Below are 26631 nucleotides of genomic sequence, written 5' to 3'. Positions count from 1 at the left end.
TATCATGTGAAAAATACAGTTTGGTACTGCTTATTAGTACTGAAGAGGAGCAGCAAAACATGTTTAAATGTGTTAATAAATAGCAAAAAATGCAAGTAACATACAGCACTTGTCAGACGGGTTCACATTACGTTGATTTATAATTAGATTATTTTATGTACATCAGAATTTGGCTTGGATGCACGTCTGTACACCATGTGGGTGTCTGGTACCCTTGGAGGTAAGAAGAGGGAGTTGGATCCCCTGGAACTGGAGTGGTTGTGAGCTGCCATGTGTGTGCTGGGAACTGAACCCAGGTCATCGGGAAGGACAAGTGCTTGTAACCCCTAAGCCATCTCTGCAGCTTCATTAAGTTCTTTTTAAAAAAAGCTAAGCACCAAGGAGGCTGAGGCAGGAGGATGACAAACTCAAGGCCAGCCTGGTTCTACACCACCATCCCAAACACCAAAAGAGCTAAGGAGAGGCTTCCATTCTGGAAGCTGAGTGCTATTACATCTGCCGTACACTAGTCTAACGTCCTCTCTGCCCATCTCTGTCCAAGGTATTTATATTACTTTAAATCTCAAGTTTGAACCAGTCAGCTCTCAGGAAACTCTAGTTTCTTATTTAGTATGTAGGTACCTAGGATGTAAGAGGACTCGACACTGTAAGCTCACAAAACAGAAATGTGTACAAAAGAGCCACAGCTGGTATCAGCTGGATGAAAGTGAAGGTCTGTATTTCTAACTTCTAGCCTAGCTTTTCTGTTCCTGGAACCCTTCCAGAGGTCCCATCCCCATCCCAAGGACTTACTTTGTGACTGTGAGGACAGACTTTCTACCCGGGCCTCACTTGTACCGCAGATAGGGCACACCAGGCACAATGCCAAGGTGCCTGAGGTCGGCAGCTGGAGGGGTCGGCAGTGGCCTGAGTGGGTGGAGCTCAGACATGGCCTACACATACACCAAGGCACTGCATGGCAGGAAGGAATTACCCAGCCTGGAATGTCCATGGTGCTGAGACTATTAATGGCTGTCTGGGCAACACTGCAGGGTTAACCAGGTCTGCAATCCCACTTCTGCTGCCAGGCCTTCCAAGTCCCTCAAAGGAAGATTACCAGGAGGGAGACTAGTCACCAGGTAAGATTCCAGGGAGAGAGCAGAACTCCCCACTCTCAAACAAAGCCAACTTTATTCTGGCTTTCCTGGTTTATATCGATTGGAGGAACAGCTACCCAAATATGACAACACTCCTTCTCTTCTCTTGCCAAAGCGTAGGAGGTGTCCAAAGAAGGTAATTAACTTTTAAAGGCCAGGAGGAAGGCAATGGAGGCATATCTTAAACCTGGTATATGGAAAACCAAAGAGCCTACACAATTAAGTTTAAGCATTTTGCAGAAGTCATAGCCACAAGTAAGAGGAAAAAGAAAAGACTGGGAGTTTTGGGCTTCCCCAGTTTGTCTTCATCAAGACCTTTCTTGTGCCCACCTGCCTATAGTTGATAGGTTCTGGCACAAGGCAAAGAAGTTGCATATGGCCCTCCCTATCTCAGCCCCCAAAGGAGGGCACACTTACTGAGCGTGTTCATGAGCTGAGAGCTTCCTTGGGGCCGGCTGGTTCCATTGGCCACCGCAGGCCTGCTGTTGTAGGGCTGCTGGTGTGAGGGCTGGGGAGGTGAGGCTGGGCCATTGTCCTCGCCTGCGCTGCTGGAGCTGTCGTCGTCACTTCCCGAGGAGCTCTCGGAGTCGGAGGAGCTGCTCCCACTGCTGCTGCTCATCTGCTCAATGATGTCCACCTCGGCCCTCAGCTCTGCAAGGACACAGCTGAGATGACCCAACTGCCGCAGGGGACTTCTATCCTCCCTGCTTCCCGAGGAAGCACAATGAACCCCCAAACCAATAAGAGTACCTACTCTGTCTCCAGAATTGATGGTAATACTGAATTCACCAAAATAAACAAAAGGCCTGTTTTAGAATGACTCTTCGGTGTAAGAAACACATCAGGGTTATTCATTATCATCAATCCCTTAAATAAACACTTTGATCTGGGTGTGATGTGTGCTATAACCTAGCAGTTGGGCACTGGAGCTAGGAAGATTTTGAGTTCAAGACCAGACTGGGCTACAGAGCAAGATCTTGTCACACACACAAAAAAAAAAACGTGAATTATTGTGTAAAACCCCAAGAGAAAAAGAATAGAAAAGCATTCATCTAGCCATTGCAAGTCTAAGGATCCTCCTGTCTTTGTTTCTCTCTCTGTCACTGAGATTAAAAACTCTGGCAGAAGAAAGGATTTATTCTGGCTCACAGTTCCAGGTCCAGCCTATAAGGGACGTCACCGAGGCAGGGGCTTGACGCTGAGCAGAGGCAGCTGAAGCTTCTGCTCATGCCAGGGACGCAGTCCCAGGGACCGTTGCTGCGCGCTTGTGTGCACCTTCCTCAGTCTAAGTTAGACAACCCCTCAGAGCATGCCCAGAGGCTAAGTGAGCCTTCATAGGAGTGCCAATAGGCGAGTCCCTAGGGGCTTCAGATCCTGCAAGTTGACAGCACTGAACACCACAGCTGCTCAACAACGAGATCAATGTCAACGATGGACTCTCTACGCCAAGGCTGGGCAGCCAGAGTCACCCCAGTCCTTTCTGACCCCCAAAGAAGCCTGTAAATAGCCCTGGCACAGGAGACAAATGGTGAGATGCCACACCCTCTTTTTGACTCTCACACATTTGATCATGGCTTCGCTTGTCCTGCATTCTTTGTGGATGTCTACCAGAAGTGAAAAAAACATGTTTTCCCTAATCAATCCAATGTCCCTGAATACGTGTGGGGCTAACAATACAGCCATAGATTTTTCCTGTCCAAACATCACCATGGCCTTACGTGACTCCGGCCCACTCTTGGCCTAACTCCCGTTATACTACAGTGGAAACTTACACAATAGCGTTCTAGAATCAGAGAGGGAAAATAGTCAAGAGGTGCCACAGCTGTTTAAAACTCAGGGTGACTGTGCCTATGAGAAGGCAGATTTCTACAGAGTAAGAAAGGCAAACTCCCAGGAACCAACCTTCAACTCCTCTTTTCTGCTATTAGGGATTGCAACTGTTCCATTAAACTTATAAATGTGAAATATGCTTAGCCCCATAATACCTAAGAGTCTGGAGGACTAGAACACTCTACCATGTGAGACAAAAACCAAGGTAAGCTTGTCTGAAGTTCGCAAAAGAGCAAAAGGCTCATGGCAGACCTCTAAGTCCTTCTGGACCAGATTTGTCAATTGGCCTCGGCCTTTCAGGATTACATGCAGTCAGCAAAAGAGCATCTAACCCTGGCGCTTGTGCAAGTTCCCTTAGTAAAGCGCTTATATTTGCACATACTCATCAGTAGATGAGCCCAGAAGCAACACACCTAGAATATTCTTTTTGGACTCTACAGCCCTGTAAAGCTTTGGTTGACGGTAACGCGTATTTAAACCCTAAGTTTCTAAGAAGACAGTCACACTCGAGCCACCACACCTGGACTCATTCTTGTCCAATGATGTCCACAATAAAGTCTCAGTCCTCACAAGCTCCAGAGCAGGGAACTCTGTTAGAACTCTGTATGGTAGCGAGCTCCGAGAGCACCTTGCCCACCCCACACGCTGGCCCAGCTCTGGCTCTCTACCTCTTTTGATGTCATCCAACTGGGGCTCAGGTGAGGGGTTATCCTTCAGGGGAGAAGTTTTGGGTCCAGCTGGAGGCTTCGTTGGGGCTCGGAACGGCATGGGTGGAGGTGGAGGGGGTGGCTGTGACGGCTGTGGGGGACGAGCGGGCTGCTGCTCCATTCGAGCTTGGATTTTACTGCTTCCCTCAGCTCTGAAATAGATATCACATCAAGAGGTAAAGCAGTATTGCTCAGGATGACCAAGCACACAGGCAGCGTTTGCAGAACCAATGTTCTTTCCAGGTGACTGAAAATCTAACTGTTTAATTTCACCACAAGAATGAACTCAATGTCCATGTCTACTGCATCCCAGAACTGAACTATGCATCAGTGATGCAGAGTCAGTGAAATGACTCTGCTTGCAAGGCGCTCACCCTAGAATTCAAGATCCTTTAGCTACAGCCTTCCAAGAGCTAAGATTTCAGATGTGCCACATCTAAGCTCAGCAAGGAGATAAAACAATGTGATTAAGCATTTTTACAGACTTAAATTCAATATAAAGTTGTTATAATAAATATACAAGTTTCTGGATAAACTGGATTATGAATTAGCCTAATGTTTCTTAGCTAAGCATCTACACAAATTCCCTAGACGTCTCTGCAGGTTCTGACCTAGTAAGTCTTGAGATTCTGTGAGCATAACAAATACCCAGGAGGTATGGTGATAGTCCCCAATCACAGAGTAGAGGACGGAGCACCAACGGATATCCCAGAAGGAGCACGTTTAAAACAGGCCTTGATACAAACCAACAAAGGAAAGGACAGGAACGGGTACCATGGGCACTTCGCCTGAGGTGAGGGCTTAGATCTCGAAGTCAAATTACATAAATCACAACTTCTGTAACCCAAAAGAATAGCACTTTGCTACGATTACTGGTAAAGTTTAGGTGTGCTACACCTACAACATACTGGCCCATGATAATCTCAATGAATGGGAGCTGTTTCCTTTTCTAGAGAAATGAGGGAAAGAAAAACAAACAGACATCAAGCTGCAATATAGTCTCTTAATTAGTGTTCTGTGAGAAGGAGGGGGAGGGGGAGGAATGAGAGGAGAGGAGGGAGGGAAACTGTGACTGGGATGTTAAAAAAAAATACATACACACACACACACATATAAATATATTAATGAAGAAAACCCCCTTTCTTTAGTGGACTTGTGATTTTGCTCAGTGGTGAAGGCACTCGCCTATCATGTACAAAGCTCTCTCTCTGCATTTGATGCCTAGTGCCCTCCCCGACGAGAACCTTAATCATTATCTTACAATAATTATTGTATTCCAGTTATAGAATGTATTGACTTTCAAATAAACTCTAATATTGAATGATCCCAAAAGTTCACTATTTTAAAAGTTAGGAAAGTTTTGGTTTTTTTTTTGTTATTGTTTTTAAGTTTTTTAAATTAAAGCTGTATTTATGCTAGGCCTTCTACCACGTGAGTCCTGAAGACTGAACTCAAGTCATTAGACTTGGTGGCAAACGCCTTTATTCACTTAGCAATCTTGCAAGACCACTGTTATTTGTTTTTGTTTTGAGACAGGGTCTCCTGCAATTCAGACTAGCTTCAAAGTTACTCTGCAGCTGCAGAGGGCCTTGAACTCTTGATCCTGGTGCTCCAACTCTCAAGTACTGCACTTACAGTAGGACCCACCATACGTAGTAGACGACGTTTTATTTTGATAGTATAGGCACATCAAATATATCCTAATTTACAAGCAGTAATTTAATAAAGTCATGCAATTATTATTTTGTAATTTTCAGTCTATACATATAAGCTGAATGCCCTACTTGATAGTATAAGAGCAGTTATGAGTCTGACAAAATTGGCTCAATTATAAATACCCTGTTCTCCCCAAAGACTTCATGTTTTAGCTTTCAAAAGCATTATTTCTTTTTATTGTATTTGAGAAAAAAATGTACATTTTATTATTGATGTGTCTGAGACAGGAGTGGCTAATATTACCGATTGAACACTAATGAGCAAGGAGATGTTCACTCTTATAAAACCGGACTGAATGCCACAAAGATTTCTCAACACTTAAGGCTATTCTTTAGGAGAGCGGGCATCTGCCGGCACAGGAGACCCCGGTTTCGATCCCTACCGTACAAGAGGAAGGGAGGAGGCGGAGGTCGGCCATACCTTGTCTTCTTGACCTGAATGCTGCTGCTCAGCTTCTCCAGCACATACTCGCCAGTGTCGTGGTTAATAATGAGCACACAGTCTTTCTGATAGGGCCGCTTGTTCCCTTTGAACACCGTCATTGGCGGCGTGGACCCCTGTTTGCCACAAAAGTCTAATATAAGTACACCAATTATGCACGGTGCGCTAATCCTTCATCAGACCGCGCAGAAGGGGCAGATGGCTGATCTCTGTCTGACTCCCCTAGCTTTCCAGGCAAAAGAAAGGAGCAGTTATATATAGTAAGCACCTGGTTTTAGGGAATCGAGAAATAGAGCATAAAAACTTTAAGCTACTAGGCAACTAGTTCAAAGAATAGCAATGCCCAAACTGAGGACAATTAACCTTGCCCTACACTACACAGAGCTATGACTAACTGGTTAGAGGAGGGAGTGATCTTTGTATTTCTTTGTAATGGAAGAGCCCAGGGCTTCCCCCTCATGCAAATAACCAAGGCAGCTTTCTCCAAGGGTGGCCAGCCCATCAGCCCGGTGAGGGAGTGGAAGCGAGCCCAAGTTACTTAGTCATCACCCCAAGCCTTTCAACAGCTCCCATGCTGCTTGCAAGCCAAAGGATGTCGTATTTAAGGCAGGGCCTGACCCCACCAACCATCTCAGGGCTCTGAGGTCTTTAGCAAGTAAGAGGCTCTTGTTCCTGCCTCAGGGCTGAAACTGGCCTTCTGCCTGCTATATTTTGACACTATCTAAATTCCTAAATTAACCTTCTGTTAAGTTCAAATAACCCTTCTCTGGTTTGCCCCAAGTGTTTATTTTGGTTTGGTTTTGAACCAGGGTCTCACGTAGCCCATGCTAGCCTTATACTCTCAACCACCTTGCTTCCACCTCTCAAAGGCTAGGATTACAGGAAAGCATCCTATCCAGCAGCTACTATATATTCCTATATTTAAATTCCAGACCCTAAGCTGCACAACATCTGGAAATGTACTCATTTGGTTTAAAGTTAATTCTTAGAGCCCAGTAATGGGCTTGTACATTGGACACTGATTTAATATTTGTTAAATATAAGATTTAATTTGTTGTTCAGAATTTATAAAAGCACAAAACAAAACAACAACAAACTAAATTGCTTGGCTCTTCAGCCCCTTAACTGCACAGTAGAAACTTAAGTCTGAAGGGCGCGTAGGGACCATGTACCTAACCCCTTCGTTTTTCACTTGGGAAACTCAGGTCCAATGGGAGATGATGTAATCTTCCATGGGCAACATGTAATAAAACAGGAGTTCAGATGAAAAGGCTGTTTCCTCTGCTCCAGGGCTTCCAGGTTTGCTGCAGTCTGCACTCTGTCACCAGTTACAGAACTTGCTGTGTCTAAGGACAGAGCTGTGACACGTACTAAGGAGCTTTTCTAGTCTGTTTTCTGTTTATTTCTTCTGTGTGTGTGTGCATGTTTTCTCATGTTTTCTGTGTGTGGACAGAAACATGTACAGGTGCATGTGTGTATATACATGCACCTAAAAGCCCAAAGCTGGCATCAGGCTCCTTCCTCAATCACTCTCCACTTTTCTTTTTTGAGGCAGGGTCTTTGCTGAATCCAACTAAGTCCAGCTAGCCAGCGTGCCCAGGGGGTAGCATGTCCTTGCCTGCAACTGTGGGCTCACAACAGCTGCCATGTCTGCCTAGGTTTTTTACATGGGTTCTGAGGCACCAAAACTCCAGTCCTCCTGCTTGAGTACTTCATTTCCTCAAGCCATCTCCCCAGTCCAAGGTGTTGTGAGCGCAGACACAGGTCTCCCTTCTGTTTTCCTTTGGCTGAACTGGGAATTGACCCTAAGACCTCATGCATGCAGGGCAAGCCCTCTCTCACTGAGCTACCACCCCAGACTCACAGTGCTGCCCTGAAGAGAGCCTTACAGTACAAAGTCTTCTCTTCCAAGTCTTTGGTGCAGCTTTTAACTGAGTTCTTCACCCCTAAATTAGCTGAGTATTCCAAACTTTGGTTCCTGCCTGGGACCATCAGCCTGCACCGGATCCCTTACTAAATATAGAGATGTCACTCTGGCTCCTGGCCTGCCTTCTGGCTGTTCTATGTTCAGGAGCTGCTATTGCTACGCAGGGCACATAGGGCCCTTTTCTCCAGAACTGCTTGGGATAAGTGTTATATATGACTAGCAAAGGGGCCACTGTCTAGACGGAACCTTGCCTACTATACTATATATTGGACGGAGATGGGGAGTAAAGAATAGAGACAAAAAACTACCTTAAACCAAGTCCTAAGACACATGAGTAAGAACCCATCTGACTCCTAAATTCCTTTTTTACTTACATTAGCTCTCTAAACATCTAAAAAAATAAAAAATAAATAGAAGGAAATCTGAACTGTAAATAAAACACAAGGTCGTTACATTAGATCAACATTGGAAACAACTTACAGGGATGTGTGGCAGCGTAATGGTGACTTCATCTCCTTTGCCAACCTGGAGTTCTCCTTCACAGGAAGTGTCTATCGATGCTGGCTTAAAATCATCTAAAAGGAAACAATGGATATTTCCCACTGGGTGGCTGAAAATGAAGACTTCTTGGGCATTTTAATTTCAGATTAAATAAAAGCAGTTGAGAATGCCTTTATGTGCCTGTATATGCATAGGTACATGTGTACAAATATCTGCAGGTACCTATGGAGGACAGCTTTAGATAATCTCTTAGGTACTATTTGTCTTGTTTTTTTTTTTTTTTTTGAGACAGGGTCTCTCATTAGCCTGGAACTCACTGAACAGGCAAGGCCAGCTGGCCGGTGGGTCCCCAGTAATCCTTCTGTCTCAATATTCCTGGCACTGAGATAGAAACTGTTTATCCTGTGGCTCCTTTATGTGGATTCCAACCCAGATATTCATATTTTCATAGCAAGTACTTCACAGAGTGAACCAACTCCCCAGCCCTATCATTTACAATTCTAAAAGACTTTGTCATAGAAAACTTAATATACTTCATTCATAGTATAATGAGCCCCAAATGCTCTCACCCAATAGTTAACCAACTCAGAAACACCTCTATATATGCTGCCTTCAACTATACTATCATTTAGTGCAGGGAGCTGAAACTTACATACCCTCTGAAACTTACACTCTTATGCTAATGCAAGACAATCCCTTCTTCCAAGTGTCAGGCACACAATTAACATCTCACCATCCATAATAAGGTAATTACCAGAACTGTGTACATAAGAACTGTGATAGCAAACATTCTTTTTTTTTGGGGGGGGGGGGGTCGAGACAGGGATTTCTCTGTGTAGCCCTGGCTGTCCTGGAACTCATAGACCAGGCTGGCCTCGAACTTAGAAATCTGCCTGCCTCTGCCTCCCAAGTGCTGGGATTAAAGGCATGCGACACCTCTGCCTGCTTCCAGCAGACATTCTTAACTATAAATCCTACATAAGACACAGCAGGCCACATGAGGTTGGCCTCTTTTTGCACAGAAATGTTCAAAAATAGAACATGCCACATTCAAGTTCTCATTTTGGTGGGGGAAAAAAGTCTGGCTATGTTCAGAAGCAGACTGGCGAACTCCAGAAGTTAGCCTGCTTATTCTTGCAAATTACACGTACACAATAGGAAGAGCCATTTTAATTCGCACCTGACTCAAACTGCAGGCCAGGAGCACATGTGCAGAATCGCACTTAAAACTTACACTTGCCCTTCTGTGGAGGAACAAATTAGTCAACTGGGAAATGGCAATCTTATCGTTTCCCCAGTACTGTCTCTCTGCAACAGCTGAATCTGCTGTCGGTGCAAAGCACAGATGCAGCTGTGTGACAAGAGGCCACACAGAGATGGGACTTTAATATCTAACACACCCCCCTGCCTGTGTGTTGAGTCACATCGATTAGCTCCCATGACAAAGCAGGTCTTAACCCACACTAACGCTTACCGGAAACCCGACGCCTGTGAATCACAGGGATGTGCTTGGTTTGGTCAGCCATGTCCTGACTCAGGACACACAGTAGCAATACCCCTCTCAGAGTCTATAATCATGTAGGAAAGGGCCCAACATAATGACTCTATCCACATTCCTTATGCTGCCTTCTTCGTTTTCCAAACATAGATCAGGCTTTAATTTATGCCAGATGCATAAACTCTAATTTTATTCTTCACCCACAAGTGAGTTGGCCCAGAAGTTAAGGTGATGTAGGTGACATTAATCTAGCTAGGTATGGTGGAATCAGGTCCATATTTTCAGCACCACAGAAGCTGAGGCAGGAGGACTGCAGCATGTTCAGCGCTGGCCTGAATTATATAGTAACTTCTAGGCCAGCATCACCTACCGTAAGACTGTCTCGAACAGCAACAACAACAAAATCAGTGTCATAAGCAGAGAGGAAGAGGAAACCTCATGGGTGGCACGAAGAACGCAGGTTCCCTGGCTGTGGAGGAGACCAAGAGCAAGGGGAAAGGAGAGCAAGGGAAGGAATGGAGTAAACGACGCTCATAGCAAGCGGGAAGGCTTTTCCAGGGCAAGAGCCCTGATGGAAGAATTCGACAAAGAGAACGGGGACACAAGGGAGGAGAAAGGGGCATCGCTACTAAAGGAGGAAAGTTTGGCTTAAGGGCTGGGAAGGGGAATTTGAAATAAAGGGGCTATGACTTTCTGAAGTGGTATTTGAGACGGTAAAGTAGAAGAATAGTTGGCAGCAACCAGAGGTTTGGTTTGGGAGAAGCGATTTGAAAGTAAAAGAGCAGATCGAAGTTCCAGAGGCTCAGGGATGAGAGGTAAGGAAAGCGACGCTTTCGAGAACCGGGATTAACCAGGGGAGTCTGGGCTGGCACGTGGCGGCCGGGGAGCCCCAAGTGAACCTGGAGGGGCGCTCACTCACAGCGAATCGTGTGGAAGGAGGCCCGCGGCCGCTTCTCGAAGCTCTCCCCGAGCCGCAAGCAGTGCTCCTCCCGGTCCAGCAGCGGGTTCGCCGTGCCGTTCATGGCCTTGCACTTGCCCCGCACCCGGATCGGAGCTCTCCTCGCGCGGCCGCAGTCTCCCCGGATCCCCGCGCAAGCGGCCCGCAGGACCGCGCTCCCGGGACACCGCTCCGAAGCGCGCACTGAACCAAGTCCGCGCCCACCCGGGGCCGGAAACCAATCTACTTCGCGTCTCAAGAGACTCTGCGGAAGTAAGGCCGCTGCACTTCCGGCATTGGGGAGGGACTTCCGTCTCCCCAACGGAAATAGCGGGGGCAGTGCCATGGAGAGAGAGTTCCCCAGGACTGCTGCAGCCCACACTGCTGGACGATTTCTGGTCTTAGGAGGAGCCCAGTTCAGCTAGAAGATTCTGCTGCGGACGCCTGGGCTTGACTGACGGGTGAGTGCGCCCTGACCTGTTCTTTGCTGGGGACCCTGTGAACCGATGGCTGGGAGCGCAGAGCGTGGGGAACTGAGTGGACGCGAGTTTGAATTTGGGTATGAGTGTTCCTGGACATGCCCGAGACCCTAGCGGCCTGCTTTATCCGAGGGTCCAGAGAGCGATGACGGTTCTCGGGACCTCAGCCACCCGTCACTCGGTCCTTCCCCCTACTTCGCTCCATGGTTGCGATGAGAGGATTTCAGTTCTCTTGGCCGACGACGCTTCCTTCAGTTTATGGGTACGATCGGAAACCCCGGCCTCTCCCGGATCAGCTCCGTCACCTCCTTAGCCCACCGCGATCCCTTGTCTGTCCGGCAATCGTCTACCCGCTTTCGGTTAGGGCGGTTGTTGCCGTTGTTTTGAAGTCACGTTTCCCACGTGTACTGAACCTTGATGAGAATTTTTTTTTTTCTCACATTTTCTCAGTCAACTCGTGGAGGCGTCCCTTTACCCTAAGTAAACCTATTTCTTGTAGTACTTGGCTCATCTGATTTGAATTGGGAGTCCGGTCCGTGAGAGTTCTGGTCTCTGAGTAAGCTCTGTTCAGTAGAGACTGTCTTGGTCTTTATGACCTCTCCAGACCCCAGCAGGGTTGTTGGGCAGAGTCAGCATCTCGGGAGTGTTAAGTGAATTGACCCCGGAGCCTTAAAGAGCCCTCCGGGGGAACCTCTCCCCGAGTCTTGGACTCGTTTAGAACCCAAACTCTGGAAGTAATAAAGAACGATCTAGCTTGATGAGGCCCTGATCACAGGAGTTGGGAGGATGAGGCAAGGGACAGCCTGGGCTTCAGGGACAACCCCTGGCTCAGATGAACAGGATGGGGAGAGAAGCTGGCAGGCTGTTAGAGAATCACTAGTCAGAATCAATCAATCAATCCCCCCCCCTTTCTCTTTCCTAAGTAGCATCGTATTCTGCTGGAAAGTCACCTGGGGAAACTGCATCAGAGAAACTCCAGTGTCTACAATCTCAGCATCGATTGTTCAGATGGTTGAAGAACAGAGGACCTATAGCAGCATTGAATGTGTTTCCAGCAACTACAATGGCTTCTTTCCAAAGGAAAGGACTGCAAGCAAGGATTCTTAGCACTGAAGAAGAGGAGAAACTGAAAAGAGACCAAGCTTTGGTGTCTGCTTTTAAACAGCAAAAACTGGAAAAAGAAGCTCAGAAGAACTGGGACCTTTTTTATAAAAGAAACAGTACCAATTTTTTCAAGGACAGACACTGGACCACCAGAGAGTTTGAGGAGTTGAGATCATGTAGGGAGGTAGGCTGGGGTTTCTCCTGGCCCGAGCCATCTTCATTTATGATGCCTAGAAGAGAGGTCCTTTATTTCATGTAGAGAGTGACCCCAGATGGCAGCCTTAGGTGCCATTTCTCAGGAGTTGTCTTGTTTTTTGAAACAGGGTCTCTCACTAGACTTGGGGCACACAGATTAGCTTGGGCTAGATGGCCAGTAATCCCCAGGGAGCCTTCCTAGAATGAGATTCCAACTGTTCGGCACATGTCCAGTTTTTTACCTGAGTGCTAGTGGTTGTGTGGCAAGCACTTTACTGACTAAGCTACCCTAAAGAAAATTAAGACGTCTGTCTGAATGTACCCAAGGAGAGTTCTGATTCGTTTCAAGTATGCTTAGCAATGTCTGGGCTGTTTAATAGAAAACAGAGCTTTAAGGTTTTCTTTTTAGATTTGTTTATTTTACTATGCATATGGGTGTTTTGCCTGCATGTATGTCTATGTACCATATGCATGTCTAGTGTCTGTGGAAGTCAGAAGAGGGTGTTAGAGCTACCGGAACTGGAATTACAGGCAGTTGTAGGTGGCCATATGAATGCAGGGAATTGAACATGCGTCCTGGAAAAGCGGCGTGTTCTCCTAACCACTGAGCCGTCTCTCCAGCCCCCTAATGCTTTCTGCTTAGTTAAAGCTGATATGAAAGTTAGAAATAGTAAATATTCAGAGCGCACTTTAGTGACAGATTGAAGCTACTTGGTAGTGAATGAACATTTGCTGTACTGTTTTCTAAGAATTTTGCATCTGTTCTTCATAGCAACTCTCTGAAGTGCTTTCGTGTTGTTCCTGTTTGCAGGAAAAAAGATTGAGGCACAGAGCTATAGAAGTGAGTTGCCCGAGGATAGAATCCAGGGGCAAAAGAAGAGTTGGGATTTGAGGAGGAGGTTAGCCCAGAGTGTATGCACTGTGCTATGGCTGCCTTATTTTTCACACTGAACTAACTGCCCATTGTCAGATGATTATAAATGAGGTGCCAGTGTTTAACTTTTACTCACTAGCTCTATTGTTTAGTATCTGCCTCTTGAGGTCAGAGACATCTCAGGCCTACTGAACATTTTAGCTTGGTGTGTTTATTATGCAAATGTAATGTGCTATAACTTCTGTGTTCTCATTCCTCAGTATGAAGGTCAGAAATTGACTTTGTTGGAGGCTGGCTGTGGGGTTGGGAACTGTTTATTCCCACTTTTAGAAGAAGACTTGAATCTCTTTGCCTATGCCTGTGATTTTTCTCCAAGGGCAGTTGACTACGTGAAGGTTGGTGCACCATATATGTATTCCGCTGTTTGTTTCCTTACACCTTTGTCTAGTCGTGTCCTCTTCCAGGAGCTCACCAGCCATGAGCGCCACGGAAGCTGTTTTCTGTAGCCTGTGCACATGAAAATATTTGATTCAAAGCAAAGCAGAGATACTACTAAACAGTCTCTGTGCTTGATTCATATGGCTTACTTTGTAGGTTGGTGTCTGATTGATTGCGTGCCCTTTTAAGATAGGTTACTGTGACTAGGATTGTATACAAAACTCATAGGCACCACAGTCCTCTGTGATGAGTAATGGAGGAAACAGAATCCCTTAGAAAGAAGGATGTGGCCGGCCGGGCAGTGGTGGCGCACGCCTTTGATCCCGGTGCTTGGGAGGCAGAGGCAGGCGGATTTCTGAGTTTGAGGCCAGCCTGGTCTACAGAGTGAGTTCCAGGACAGCCAGGGCTACACAAAGAAACCCTGTCTCAACCCCCGCCCCTCCAAAAAAAAGAGATGTGAATGTTTACATTTTAATAGATAATGGTACATTTCCTTTCAAAGGATCATGCCGGTTCTTAGGGTTTTTTTTTTTTTTTAAGGGATTTTGTATTTATTGCATTGGGAGCTTCTGGAAGCCTGGGGCCCTTAGCACAGATGGGTGCCTGGTGGGCCCTTGGTGGCTCTGTGTCAGGGCCACAGTTCTTAGTTTTACCAATAATTGTTTCCTCAGGTTTATTTTTCTTTTCTTTCACCAATCTATAAGAAAAATAAGTCTGAGCATTTTATTTTTCTCATTACTAGAGATATTGAAGACTAAAATTCGTAAATACACATACCTTTTTTCCTACCGTGACCTCTTTCTTCTCCGTGTGTTCAGTGCGAGCTTACTGTGTGCTAGTGGTAAGAGTTCATCTGTGCATGACCTTTTGCCTATTTTTCTGTTCTTATTTTTAGAATATAGTAAGGATGTTTGTTAATCATGCATATGTTACAAGCATCTCTTTTTTTTCCTTTTTAATATTATTAATTGTAGCCCTTTTCTAATGCAGGATTTAGATAGCCCAAGCTGAGGCGGGTTAAACTGTTGATCCTCTTGCTTCAGCCTTCCTGAGTCCTGGGATTTTATGTGTGCACCACCATTCCTGGCTCATATCAAATTTATTAGCATTTTACTTTTGAGGTAACAGGTTTCATGTGTAAGTTATCTTTACACCTGGTACTTAGATAATCATTTATTGTTTCCATTGCTCTGTTTTTAGTGACTTATTTATTTTTATTTTATGTACATGTATGTTCTGCCTGCTTGTGTGTGTGTGAGAGGCCGGATCCCCTAGAACTGCAGTTAGAGTTGTGAGCTCTCATGTGGGTGCTAGGGATTGAACTCAGAGCTTTGGAAAAGCAGAAGTGCTCTTAACCGCTGAGCCAACTCTTTTGCATTTGCATCTGTACCATTTTAGTTTTCTTTTAGATTTTAGAGATTTATTTTTCATTTATTTATTTATTTTGGTTTTTCGAGACAGGGTTTCTCTGTGTAGCCCTGGTTGTCCTAGAACTCACTCTGTAGATCAGGCTGGCCTCGAACTCAGAAATCTGCCTGCCTCTGCCTCCCAAGTTGCTGGGATTAAAGGCGTGTGCCACCACCGCCCAGCTATTTTTCTGTTTTTAATTATGTATAGTGTGTATATGTCTGCATGTGCGTGTAAACACAGGCATACCTGCGGAGGTCAGAAGTTGCAGATCCCCTGTAGCTGGAGTTATCGGCAGCTGCCTGATAGGGTTAGTGGAAGTCGAACCAGGGTGCTCTGAGAAAGCAGCCTTTACTGCTGAGCCATCTCTCCAGCCCCTAGTGTTCTTTTTAAAAAACATTGTTTGTCTGTTTTTATATCGTGTGTGTATATACATGTATGTGGGCATGCACATGTCATTACACATGTGTGAAAGTCAGAGGACAACATGCTAACGTTGATTCTCTCCATGGTGTGGGTTCTGGGGATAGACTTAGATAGTGAGACTTAGCAACAAGTACCCTTACCCACTGAGTCATCTCCCTAGCCCCAGTGTCTATACCATTTTGATAATTATTATTTTAAATGCCTAAACTCTTAGTCTCTCATTCGATGCCATATTTGAGTTGGGCTCTGATACTGGGCCTTCTTTCTTCAGACTTTTTTTTTTCTTCTTGGTGTCCCTTATATGCTTTTTGTTTAAGTTGCACGTAGTATAGGACAGTAGGTACTGAAGTTCATACGGATTTGTAACCAAGGGTTGGGTATTATATGATACACTTACTCTTATCCTACCAGACACTTAAAACTCCTGTGGGGACTTTTGTATGTCTTCTTAGCTTTAGGTCTTCTCTGTGCCCCTTGCCTGTCTCTTCCTGGCTATAACGGAGCTCACTGGGGGCTTTCTGTTGGGGTGAAGAGTGAGAATCCTTCTTACCTTGCCCCTCTGGATTTGAACTGCGCAGTAGCTTCATGTCTCAGAGCATGGACTTGTACATTTTCCTTTCATTTTTTTATTAGACGGGTTTTATTTTATGTGCATGGATGTTTTCCTTGCATGTATGTATGTACACCACATGCATGCCTGGTGCCCATGGAGGTCAGAAGACATTTGTGAGCTGCCGTGTAGGTGCTGGGACTGAAACCCAAGTCCTCTGGAAAAGCAGCCAATGTTCCTAGCTGTGCTGAGTCGTCCCTCTAGCCCCGTGAACTTTCTGTTTGTCTGAAAAGGCAGTTTTCCTTGCCCATCTCTCTCCCAGCTGTGAGAGAATCTAATGCCCTGCCTGTCATCTTGAGCATATTCTTGGATTTAGGCAGAGAAAGTCCCCACTACCCTCTAACCAGAGCTGCCGTGGCACGTCAGTGGTAGCCATAGGCTCTGGCTTCAAGTTACTTTATTCCTGCATAGTCACTTTTTCTTGCTAATAGGAAAAGCCAGCCCCAGAAAGAACAGCATCCTCTGTGCGATCCTGGCAGTATCACTGGTGGAAGCAGGTTCAGCAGAAACAGCCCCTGTGACTTCATCCTGTACTGCCCTCTCATCCCCAGAGCACTTGCTGGGTTTTTTTTAAAAAGAGAGGTGAGGAGGGTTTGGTGTTGTGTGTATGTGTGTGTGTATGTTTTAAATGATTTACTTGTTTTATGTACATGAGTACACTGTAGCTTCAGTGTACTCATATAAAATTGTGCACTGCCACCACCCGATGTTAATTTTTCAACTGGAGACTTGTTTTTCCAAACTGTAGACTTCTGCCTCAGGTAAGCAAGTGCTGTGGCCTGAGTCTCCCTGAAGATGCTTGTGTTTCTCTATCCTCGTGGCTTTTTCTTCCTCTTCCTCCTCCTCTTCTTCGTCTTCTTTTTTTTTTAAGTGGGAGTAAGTATGGGAGCCATGCCTTTCCATTTGTGTTCGTCTCTAAGCTAAGATCTTTTGAATCTAGTAGCTAGTTTTCAGAACACAATTCATTATCATTACTGACCTTTTTATCTCATTGCCATCTTTGGTCATAAAATACCCAATTCTCACACATACACATGGATCTATTTAGGAATCGTCTGACTTGGTGAACTGTTTGCTACCATTCTCAAACCATATTGTTTTATTACTATATTTTGTATGTTTTGATGTCTAGTGGTATATGTCCTTCTATTGGTGGAATTCCTTTGGGGGGGCCTTAATGATGCCCACTGCTCCCTTCTGTGATCTCAGTGACATATCAAACCAGTCTGCCACAGTTCACTCTGGGAACCAGTGAATTTCTTGGATTTTCTTACAGAGCATAGGAGAGGGAGGGAGGGTTGCTTGCAGAGCTCTGAGTGCTGCTCCCCCAGCAGCTGCACCTGGAAGGCCTTTACCCAGCAGGGGTGAGAGTTTTCCTTTAGCCAACTAAATGGAACATTCCTTCCTTTGCCCCATGCCCCTAAAGTGGGGAGCAGCTGGATACTCCGGTGAGGTTATGCAGCTCCCACCCTTCCGTGATGAGGTGTTAGCAATCAGCAAGCCTAGCTGGGCTAATCCTTTTGCAATGGTATATAGCTGAACTCTCCCAAATAGCAATTACTTGGTTTGGGGGACAGTCACTCTCAACATCTATTTCCTTCATCTTAAAAGTTGACTTTCGGCGGGTGTGGTGGCGCACTCCTTTAATCCCAGCACCCGGGAGGCAGAGGCAGGCGGATTTCTGAGTTTGAGGCCAGCCAGGTCTACAAAATGAGTTCCAGGACAGCCAGGGCTACACAGAGAAACCCTGTCTCGGAGAAAAAAAAAAAAGGAAGGTTGCTGAAGTGCTGTCTGCTCCCTGTAGCCGTAATGACTGTTACTTCCCCAGAAACAAGTGACCATTCCGTGTGTCAGTAAACGAGTAGAAACAGGGTCTCTCTCCGGTGCTGTATGGTCACACGTGCATCAGCATGTCATACATGGTCACACATGCATCAGCATGGTGGCTGATTGAAATCACAAGCTCCTTCTGTTTCCCCTTTCTAGCAACATCCTTTGTACAATGCAGAGAGATGCAAAGTGTTCCAGTGTGACCTCACTAGAGACAACCTTCTTGACCACGTCCCACCAGAGTCTGTGGATGCCGTTACACTGATCTTTGTGCTCTCAGCTGTGCACCCTGAGAAGATGCGCCTTGTCTTACTAAACGTGTACAAGGTTAGTGACTAGATGTTTGTTCCTGCCTGCCTTCACTGCAAGGCTTGTGTACTGCTTTCCTAGCATCTTCCCATATCCAGAGGGTAGACTGTAGCCAGTCTAGGGGAAGGGAGTCTCTGGCATGAAGCATCTCCTGTAGCGCTGGATTTGGACAGTGCTGTGGCTGCTCGTCAGAGCATCGCCAGCCCCAGAGCAAGGAAGGTGTTGCAGTTTCCTGGGATCCATAAGATGAGAGTGATGTGTTTATAAAAAGATAAAGAGATATAAGAATATGTTCTATGGGGGTGTGGTGATGTATGGGGGAAGGGGTGCCTCAGCAGGCCCATGCCAAGGCATTCCTTTCCCCTGAGGGACCAGCCACACGACTTATAGTGTAGAGTAGAGTTTATTCAGGGCATGAGGAGGGTAGTAGAGACAGAGAAAGGCAGAGAGAGAGAGTAGAGAAGTAGAGGCTGGCCATGACCACATGGAGAGAGGGGGGGAAGGGAATGGGAAGAGAGGGAACAAAGGGACAAGAGGCAAGAAAGGGTGGCAAGAGAGGGAGGAGGGAGCAAGCAGCCTCATTTATACTGGGCCAGGCCTACCCAGCTGTTGCCAGGTAACTGTGGGGAGGAGCTTAGAGTGCTAACAGAGAACATGTAGTTAAATGGTCAAGAACGTGGTCAAAAGCCTAGCTCCTAAGCTGGCTCACTACTTAGGCAAGTTCCTTCACCTCTCCAAACTTGTTTCTATACCTGAGAAATGTTGGGATAATACTTCTGAGACAGCAGCATTTAGGGGAGATTTAAAAAGATGTGTGGCACGTGCCCAGCACAGTGCCTCTGCTCTGCCAAATGTGCCTCAAAGCCAGCCATTGTTACATTACTACTATTAGCATGACAGGGACCCAAACTGCTGTGGCCACTAGGAGGCTGCTGTAGCATGCCTGTAATCCTAGTACTTGGGACTGCGGTAGAGGGGTGCTATGAGTTCAAGGGCAGCCTAGCCTACTTTGAGTCAAGGGACCAAGCCAGCTCAGCCGGTCAGCGGGGTCTCAAGGGAGGGAGTGAGGATTGAAAAGGCAAAGACAATTAGACAGCACTCTAACAGGACTCCAGCCAGTGCTGAGGCGGGTTTTATTTTTTCCAGGCAGCTTGTGTACCACTCTAGGCACTTGCAGGGAATAGGATTAGTTTCTAGATCAAAGACAAAGTAATCAAACAAGGCAATGAACAAAGATGGGAGAGTCTGCGTTGGGCAGTCTGTTCGTTTCTTTTATGTGTGTGTTTTGTCTGTGTGCAGCATGTGCATGCTGTTACCCAAGTAGGTCAGCACAGGGTGTCAGGGCCTCTGGAACTAGAATTATGGGAGGTTGTGAAGCACTGTGTGTGTGCCAGGAATTTAGCCCAGGTCCTGAGAAAGCAACAGGCTTTCTCGCTGAGCTGTTTCGCTAGCCCTTAACGCTGGCTTTAAATAAAGATAAAAGGCACTGGAAAACTGTTAGAGAATTATTCTCCTCCACAGTAGTGTATTTTAAAGTATACCCTTGTATGATAGGTTTATCTCTGCCTGCGAGTTTCACAAAGTTTCCTCTTGTTCTGTCCCTAGTGTCTGAGCAGGTAAGAACTCAGAGTGTGCCCCCAAATGGCCATAGCACTTAAGCTAGACAGAAGAGAGGCCCCAAAGGCCGGGCGTGGTGGTGCACGCCTTTAATCCCAGCACTCAGGAGGCAGAGGCAGGCGGATTTCTGAGTTCGAGGCCAGCCTGGTCTACAAAGTGAGCTCCAGGACAGCCAGGGCTACACAGAGAAACCCTGTCTCGAAAAGCAAAAAAAAAAAGAGAGGCCCCAAAGAAAAGATGAGCATATTGCCTGATTCAGACCCAAGTGAGAGTGGAAGGTTACTAGAAATAGGGCATGAGAAAAAGAGAGAGAATGTGCTAAGAAAGGTAGGCTTGCCTGGCACTGCGTGTATGGAGCGTATACTACTTAGTGTTGACAGAGCATTGCAACCTCACTGTGTCAATAAGTGCTCTGTACGTAGGTGGAAGACAGAGAACTCAAGTCATTAAGAGGCCAGAGGAGGGCCGGCAAAATGGCTCAGTGAGTAAAAACACTTGCCACTGACTCTGATGACCTGAGTTATCTCTGAAGGAGAAAACCAACCCTCAAGCTGCCCTTTGACCTGTACACCCATATCATGGCATCCACGCACATGCACACTCATATAAATAAGTGTATTGGGGGTGGCATTATAAAGAAACCAGCGAACGGTTTGAGGAGATGGCTGAGAGAGTTAAGGGCCTGCCGTGCAATCAGGAGAACCTCAGTTCAGATCTCAAGAACCTATGTAAAGCTGGCAGTGCATATGTATAGTCCCAGGGCTCCTCTGGTGGGATGGAAGGCAGACACGGGAAAATGGAAGACCAGCTAACTTGCTGTGGGCAGTAGTGAACAGTGGGAGACCCTGCCTCAGGCAGAGAGGGAGGGGAGGACAGCATTCAAAGTTGCCATCTGAGTCACACATATGCCTACAATCAAACACAGGAACGCCTATATACACAACACACAAACACACAGAGATGGGGAGGGGTGCACAAGACCAGTATAATTGGAAGGGTAATGTACTTGTCTGTTGAGATGACCAGAATCAAAATAGAATGGCATTTAGAGTAAGACAAGCCAGAGTAAGACAGTCCTTGCAGAATGTAGGAAAGTAGCCCTGGGATTAACAGGATAGTAAGCATTTTGTCTGATGACAAGAAGAGAGAGAAGGAGGAGAGAGAAGAAAGGAAGGATACACGGGACACAGCAGGAGGACGCCAGTCCATGAGTGACACAGTCTCGGGAGAAAGCACGGCCTGGCTTGGAGGGAAACTGGCCACATAGACAGCAGGTTTCTGTGAGAACAGCTTGAAAGGAACTGAACGTTCAGAAGCAGGCAGATCTCTGTCATTTGGGGCTAGTCTCTTTAATGAGTTCAGGCCAGCCACAGCAACATTGTGAGACCCTGTCTAAAACAGATTTTTTAATTACAAAAAGAACTGTGCGATGATAGGAGGATGTTTTCACAATGCACTTCCACGGCTTTTGTATTAAAGGCATAAAGGCATGGCACATTCCCATGAGAAGCACTAAACATAGAGGCGTGCCTTGAGTTTCTACACAAGATTTACAGCCCTCTGAGCTCCAACTGTCTCCTTTTGGATCTGTGGTGCCGGGAGCCTGGTGGCAGGTCATGGTCCACTGGGGGTCTTAGCTCTTAGGCTGCGCAGCAGACTCAACTTAGAATCCACAGCTCTGTGTGTTGTCTCTGCTTTCCTGAGGCTTAGTACTCCTGTGATCAGTGCCCTGATCTTAAGGATTAGAGGGGCCACCTAGATGCTGAGTGCTTCCAGCATCTGTGTGTCCTAGTGCCCCAACTCTGTCTTCATAGACCAGCCTCTCCTCACTATTGCAGTCATAAATGATAGAATATCTATATTTTAGTGGGTTTGACATGTCACATTTGTAAAGTTTTCTTGAGCTTTCCTTCATTTTGGTGGTCCTCCTGTTTTTAATCTCCATTACAGATCTTTGTCAGCTGAGCCCCAATGACTTCCTAGCCCAGTCTGATTACGTTCTCCCTGCCATCACAGTGATTGGTTGGCTAATTTAAAAGTGTGTGCTCTGTTGGCAAAGTCCTAGAGAGAGAAGCCATCAGCAGGCTCTGCAGACAGGACAGCAGCCCAGGCGAAGCCCATGTGACCAGTGTACCGCATACGCTTTCCACCCATCACGCTAGGGTGCCAGCGCCAGGCAGGCTTCCCCATATACAACAAGAGTCTCCCAAAAAACAGAGAGTGGAGGGAGGATATGGCTGTACAAGTGCCACCACACGCTTTCCGAAGGAAGCAAAACTTGTCACAAGAGAGGGCTTCTCTCATTGTAAAGCAAGTGCTCTGTGCTCGGCCTGGTGGTGTGGGTCTGTGGGACATCTCTAAGGTGTCCCTTGAAGTGTATATGTGGCACTGTCTACACCGCAGATAGAAGGCTCTGAGGAAAGGAAAGGATCGCGTTCCTTACTCTTCCCACAGCTGCAGACGTGAGCAGATGTCAGGCCAGAACCCAGGGAGGGGGAGGTCAGTGTTGGGACCCAGTGGAGAGTCTCACACAGAGCCCTTCAGAGGTAAGTTGGTTTGTTTGTTTTGTTTTGTTTTGTTTTTTGAGACAGGGATTCTCTGTGTAGCCCTGGCTGTCCTGGAACTCACTTTGTAGACCAGGCTGGCCTCGAACTCAGAAATCCGCCTGCCTCTGCCTCCCGAGTGCTGGGATTAAAGGCGTGCCCCACCACACCCGGCTTCAGAGGTTAAGTTGTCAGAAGCAGATGTTTGGGAACTCGGCCTAGTGAAGGAGATGTCCGTGCCTTGCACAAGGCAGGGTGTGTCTTATGTGCTTGCTTTTATGTGGGGCTTGAAACTGTTTTATGCTCCATCATATCTAAAAAGAGTGACTTCTAAGGCATTTTATTTATTTATTGTTTTTTTGAGACAGGATCCTTTTGCTAGGTAAACCCAGGTAGGCTAGGTACTGTGTAGGCCAGGCTAACCTCAAACTCAAAATGATACTCCTGCCTCCCTTGAACTCCGAGATTATGGTATGGACTCCACACCTGACATGGTTTTTTTAAAGAGCAACCATTCATACTAAGGATATTTTGTATGCCTTCTTTCAGCACTCCCACGGGTCTGTGTTTTAATTCCTAGTGTCATCAGATTATATTTTAGTTGACCGGGTTTATACAGCCTGCTTTATTACTTTTGTAGGTATTAAAACCAGGCAGAAGTGTCTTGTTCCGTGACTACGGGCTGAATGATCACGCCATGCTTAGATTTAAAGCCGGAAGCAAACTTGGAGAAAATTTTTATGTCAGGCAAGATGGAACCAGATCGTATTTTTTTACTGATGGTAAGAGGAATGGAGTGTCTGTCTCCTTAGAGTGTGTCTTTCTCTGCTCTGTATACTTGACTGCACCATTAGTGGAGTGCTGCCTGGGCAGGGGTGTGGCCATGCTAACACACAAGTCCCAAGTCCTTAGAGCAAGTTCTGATACACACCACAGACCCAACCCTGGCCTGTGGGGACAGTGACTAGTGAGTGAGGCCCGCAGAGTAGACAGTCCTCAGATCTGTCATGTGATGCCAACAGGAACTGTGCTGGAAACGGGGAAGTAGGACCAGAAAGTCACAGCTTCCACATAAGTGCCTTGAGTTCACCATGGCACTTGAGGGCACTTTTCCAGACCCACAGGCAAAACTCCTTGACTAAATTTGCTGTCAAAGAGCACTGGGAATGTAGCTCAGAGGGTGTAGTGCTGACCTGGCATTGCTCAGATTCTGGATTCAGTCCCCAGCCCTGCGTAAACTGGGGTGGTTTTACACAAGACTTTGACACCAGCCATCCAGAGGCAGAGACAGGAAGCTCAGGAGTTAAAGTCCACCTGCAGGAATGGTTAGCAGTTAAAAGCGCGTGTTGTACTTGCCTGGTTCCGTTCCCTACACCCACATGATGGCTTAACCAGCTGTAACTTCAGTTCCCAGGGATTAAACACCTCCCCTGACCAGGCCCTGTAAGCACCAGGCACCCTCATGGTGCAAATGCCTCACGCAGGTGGAGCTCTCTTACACAGGAATTAAATTAAACCCTAGGTCACTCTCACCCTCAGCTTGTTCCTGGGCTACATGAGACCCTGTCTCAAAGAACAGTCACAAAGTTAGATGCTTGTAACTGGGAAGAGGCTCAGTTAATAATAAAGTGTGTGCTGCAGCATCTCAGCATCCCTGTGAACAGCCAGGTATGGTGACAGGAACCTGTAATCCTGTGCTGGGAAGACAGACAGGAAAGATCCATGGTCGGCTAGTTTTGTTGGCCCATGTTGGTGAGAAATCCTGTCTCAAAAAGTAAGGTTGACCAGGACAGCCAGGGCTATATTAAAGAGACCCTGTCTCAAAAAAAAAAAAAAAAAAAGTGTGCCCTTGTGTTTGGTTAAGAGTTGCAGTGTCAAGCCAAGCATTTGGGAGGCAGAGGCAGGCAGAGCTCTGAGTTTGAGAACAGAGTGGTCTACAGAGCAGCTTCCAAGACGGCCAGTGCTACACAGAGAAACCCTATCACCATCATCCCCCAAAAGAAAGTAAGGTGGAGGGCTGGAAAGATGGCTCTGTTGTTAAGGATACCTCCAGAGGACCTAGATTTGAATCCCAGCAGCCACATGGTGACTAACAAATGAAGTCTGTAACTTCATTTCAGGGCATCCAACACCTCTTGGCTGCCATAAGTGCCAAGCATGCATGTGATGCATATGCATGCATGATGGCAAGACGTCCGTGAACAGAAATAAAAATATTTTTGGAGAATGAGACCTCTTTATATGTATGCATGCTATGCACACACATACCTAACACATATTCCACATACAAGATAATAATGCAAAAGACGTTAAAAGGCATTTGGGATCAGAAAATGCCAAACATCATTTCAGTTTCTAAGTGTTTCAAGCATTAGTTTTAAGTCTACCTCAGATGACTGTCACCTTTTTAGCTTAGAGGGGAGGGGCTTCATTTATTTTTACGATGCTGAGTCTTGTACCCAGGGTCAAGCATGCTAGCCAAGTGCTCTACCACTAATCTGTGTTCCAAGATCTTTTACCTTCTAGTTCAGGCTTAGGCTTTTTTGTTTGGTTAGTTGTTTTTATTTTTAATTTTAATTTTATGTGTGTGTGTTTTGTCTGCATGTGTGTTTGTGTGCCATGTGCATGTTAGGTGTGTGCAGAAGTCATCAGAGGTGCCAGAGTTCCTGGGACTGAAGTTATGGGTAGTGGTGAGCCACCATGGAAACCAAACCCGGATCTTCTGCAAGAACAGGTGCTCTCAACTGCTGAGCTGGGTGTCTGCAGCTCACTCTATTTATATATATATAAAACCACAGTCCAGTAGTCCAGGCTATTCTTAACCTTATAGCAGTTCTGTGTCTGTCTCATATTTCTATTTTTTGATATTATTCTAGATATTAAAACTAAAAGAACAAATGTTTACAAGTAAATATGCCATATTAGGTGGAAATGAAGATGAATTTAAGGTGTGTGAAATGGCGATAAATGCTTTAGAAGTTATCAGGAGGCTCCAGTGGGGTCTGCACAGTGCTCCAGAGCACAGCCGCACAGCACAGTAAGGCCCTTAGTGGGGTCTATGTTTGTGTTCCACAGCCCTCTATTATACTAGTTTGGTTTACTTAACCTGTGTGATGTTTTGCTGGGGTGAAGTTAGCATTAGCTGGTAATCTTCCCCCAACCCCCATTCTAGTCACAGACGCCCTTCCTTTCTATAAACAGGTAGAGTGTGTGCAGGCCTTTGCAATAGCTAGCTTGGGCTTTATTTCTTTTAGTCAGACTTCTGTATTTGCTAACACAAGAGTAAGCCAAGATATGTACATCTTTGTTGATTCTTTAACTGGAGGTTTCTGATTGGGTGCTAAGACCATGAGAAATAGGAATATGTTTGGAGTGTGTGTGTGTGTTAAAGATAGAGTGAACTAATGAAATGTAAACAAGGAGTGGATGAGTGAGTGAATGAATGAAAACAAAGCAAGCAAGCCTGGCGCGCTAGCACAGGCCTGAAGTCCCAGCACCGGGCAAGCTATGGCAGAAGCATAAAGAGGCTCGGGCCAGCCAGAGATGTAAAGTGAGATTCCGTCTCAGAGGGGAAAATCAAAGAAGAAAAGTTTAAAAACAAAGTCCAATTCAGCATTGAAGTTTTCATTACAGAAACAACCCTTCCAGCCCTCAGAGCTCACCCTGCTTGCCTTCTAGAATTCCTGGCGCAGCTCTTTGTGGATGCAGGTTATGAAGAAGTGGTGAACGAGTATGTGTTTCGAGAGACAGTGAATAAAAAAGAGGGCCTGTGTGTGCCTCGAGTTTTCCTTCAGAGCAAGTTCCGGAAGCCTCCGAAGGACCCAGCCCCTACCAGTGACTCTGCTTCACTTTGAAGAAAAGGACGTTAAACTATTTTGTATTTTTTTATATTCTGAATTTTTGAAAATTGCATGTGTTATTTTTGTACTGAGAACAAGTGAAGACTGGGGAGTTGGCTCAGCAGGTAAAGGTGCTAGCTGTGCAAGCTTAGCAACCTGGGTGGATCAGCAGTCTTATGTTGAGCCGGAGAGGTGGCTCAGTGGTCAAGAGTGTTGGCTGCTCTTGGGGAGGGCCTGGGTTCGGTTTCCAGCACCCACATGGCAGCT

General features: G+C 46.1%; 2 protein-coding genes across 4 annotated transcripts in view; one reads left to right on the top strand and one right to left on the bottom strand.

The window, feature by feature from the left end:
• Eaf1 (ELL associated factor 1) overlaps nt 1–11054 on the bottom strand; it is a 14739-nt gene extending 3685 nt beyond the window's left edge. Inside the window, exons 1-5 of the mRNA XM_021182036.3 lie at nt 10676–11054; nt 8238–8332; nt 5810–5946; nt 3635–3825; nt 1554–1787 (exon numbers count right to left, since the gene is read on the bottom strand). Coding sequence (XP_021037695.1) covers nt 1554–1787; nt 3635–3825; nt 5810–5946; nt 8238–8332; nt 10676–11039 — 1021 coding nt within the window. The 5' untranslated portion in view covers nt 11040–11054. The remainder of the gene's footprint in view (nt 1–1553; nt 1788–3634; nt 3826–5809; nt 5947–8237; nt 8333–10675) is intronic.
• On the top strand, nt 11016–26631 carry Mettl6 (methyltransferase 6, tRNA N3-cytidine). Of its 3 annotated transcripts, XR_015044609.1 has the most exons (7): nt 11016–11154; nt 12099–12460; nt 13606–13740; nt 18213–18383; nt 23166–23307; nt 25158–25259; nt 26204–26383. XR_015044609.1 is itself a non-coding variant. In XM_021182034.3 (6 exons), the coding sequence occupies exons 2-6, from the start codon at nt 12236–12238 to the stop codon at nt 26377–26379; spliced, it is 849 nt and encodes a 282-aa protein (XP_021037693.1). In that variant the 5' UTR covers nt 11016–11154; nt 12099–12235; the 3' UTR covers nt 26380–26631. The 3 variants fall into 3 exon arrangements, 2 of the variants coding, with proteins under 2 accessions (XP_021037693.1, XP_029324892.1); XM_021182034.3 differs by lacking the exon at nt 25158–25259 and having other exon boundaries at nt 26204–26631; XM_029469032.2 differs by lacking the exons at nt 25158–25259; nt 26204–26383 and adding an exon at nt 24390–24640.

Source organism: Mus caroli, unplaced genomic scaffold (genome assembly GCF_978045245.1).
Source record: "Mus caroli unplaced genomic scaffold, Mus_caroli_1 scaffold_12, whole genome shotgun sequence".
In the NCBI taxonomy this organism is placed as follows: Eukaryota; Metazoa; Chordata; class Mammalia; order Rodentia; family Muridae; genus Mus; species Mus caroli.
Note: the sequence above shows the minus strand (reverse complement) of the source record. Positions and strands in the feature narration are given on the sequence as shown.

Bases quoted from the DNA above. Each gene is read 5' to 3' on its own strand.
- Mettl6 (XM_029469032.2), top strand. From the start codon at position 12,236: ATGGCTTCTTTCCAAAGGAAAGGACTGCAAGCAAGGATTCTTAGCACT. The intron at 18,384-23,165 runs GTTAGTGACTAG...TTACTTTTGTAG, and splicing joins TCTTACTAAACGTGTACAAG to GTATTAAAACCAGGCAGAAG. The intron at 23,308-24,389 runs GTAAGAGGAATG...TGTTTGGTTAAG, and splicing joins ATCGTATTTTTTTACTGATG to AGTTGCAGTGTCAAGCCAAG.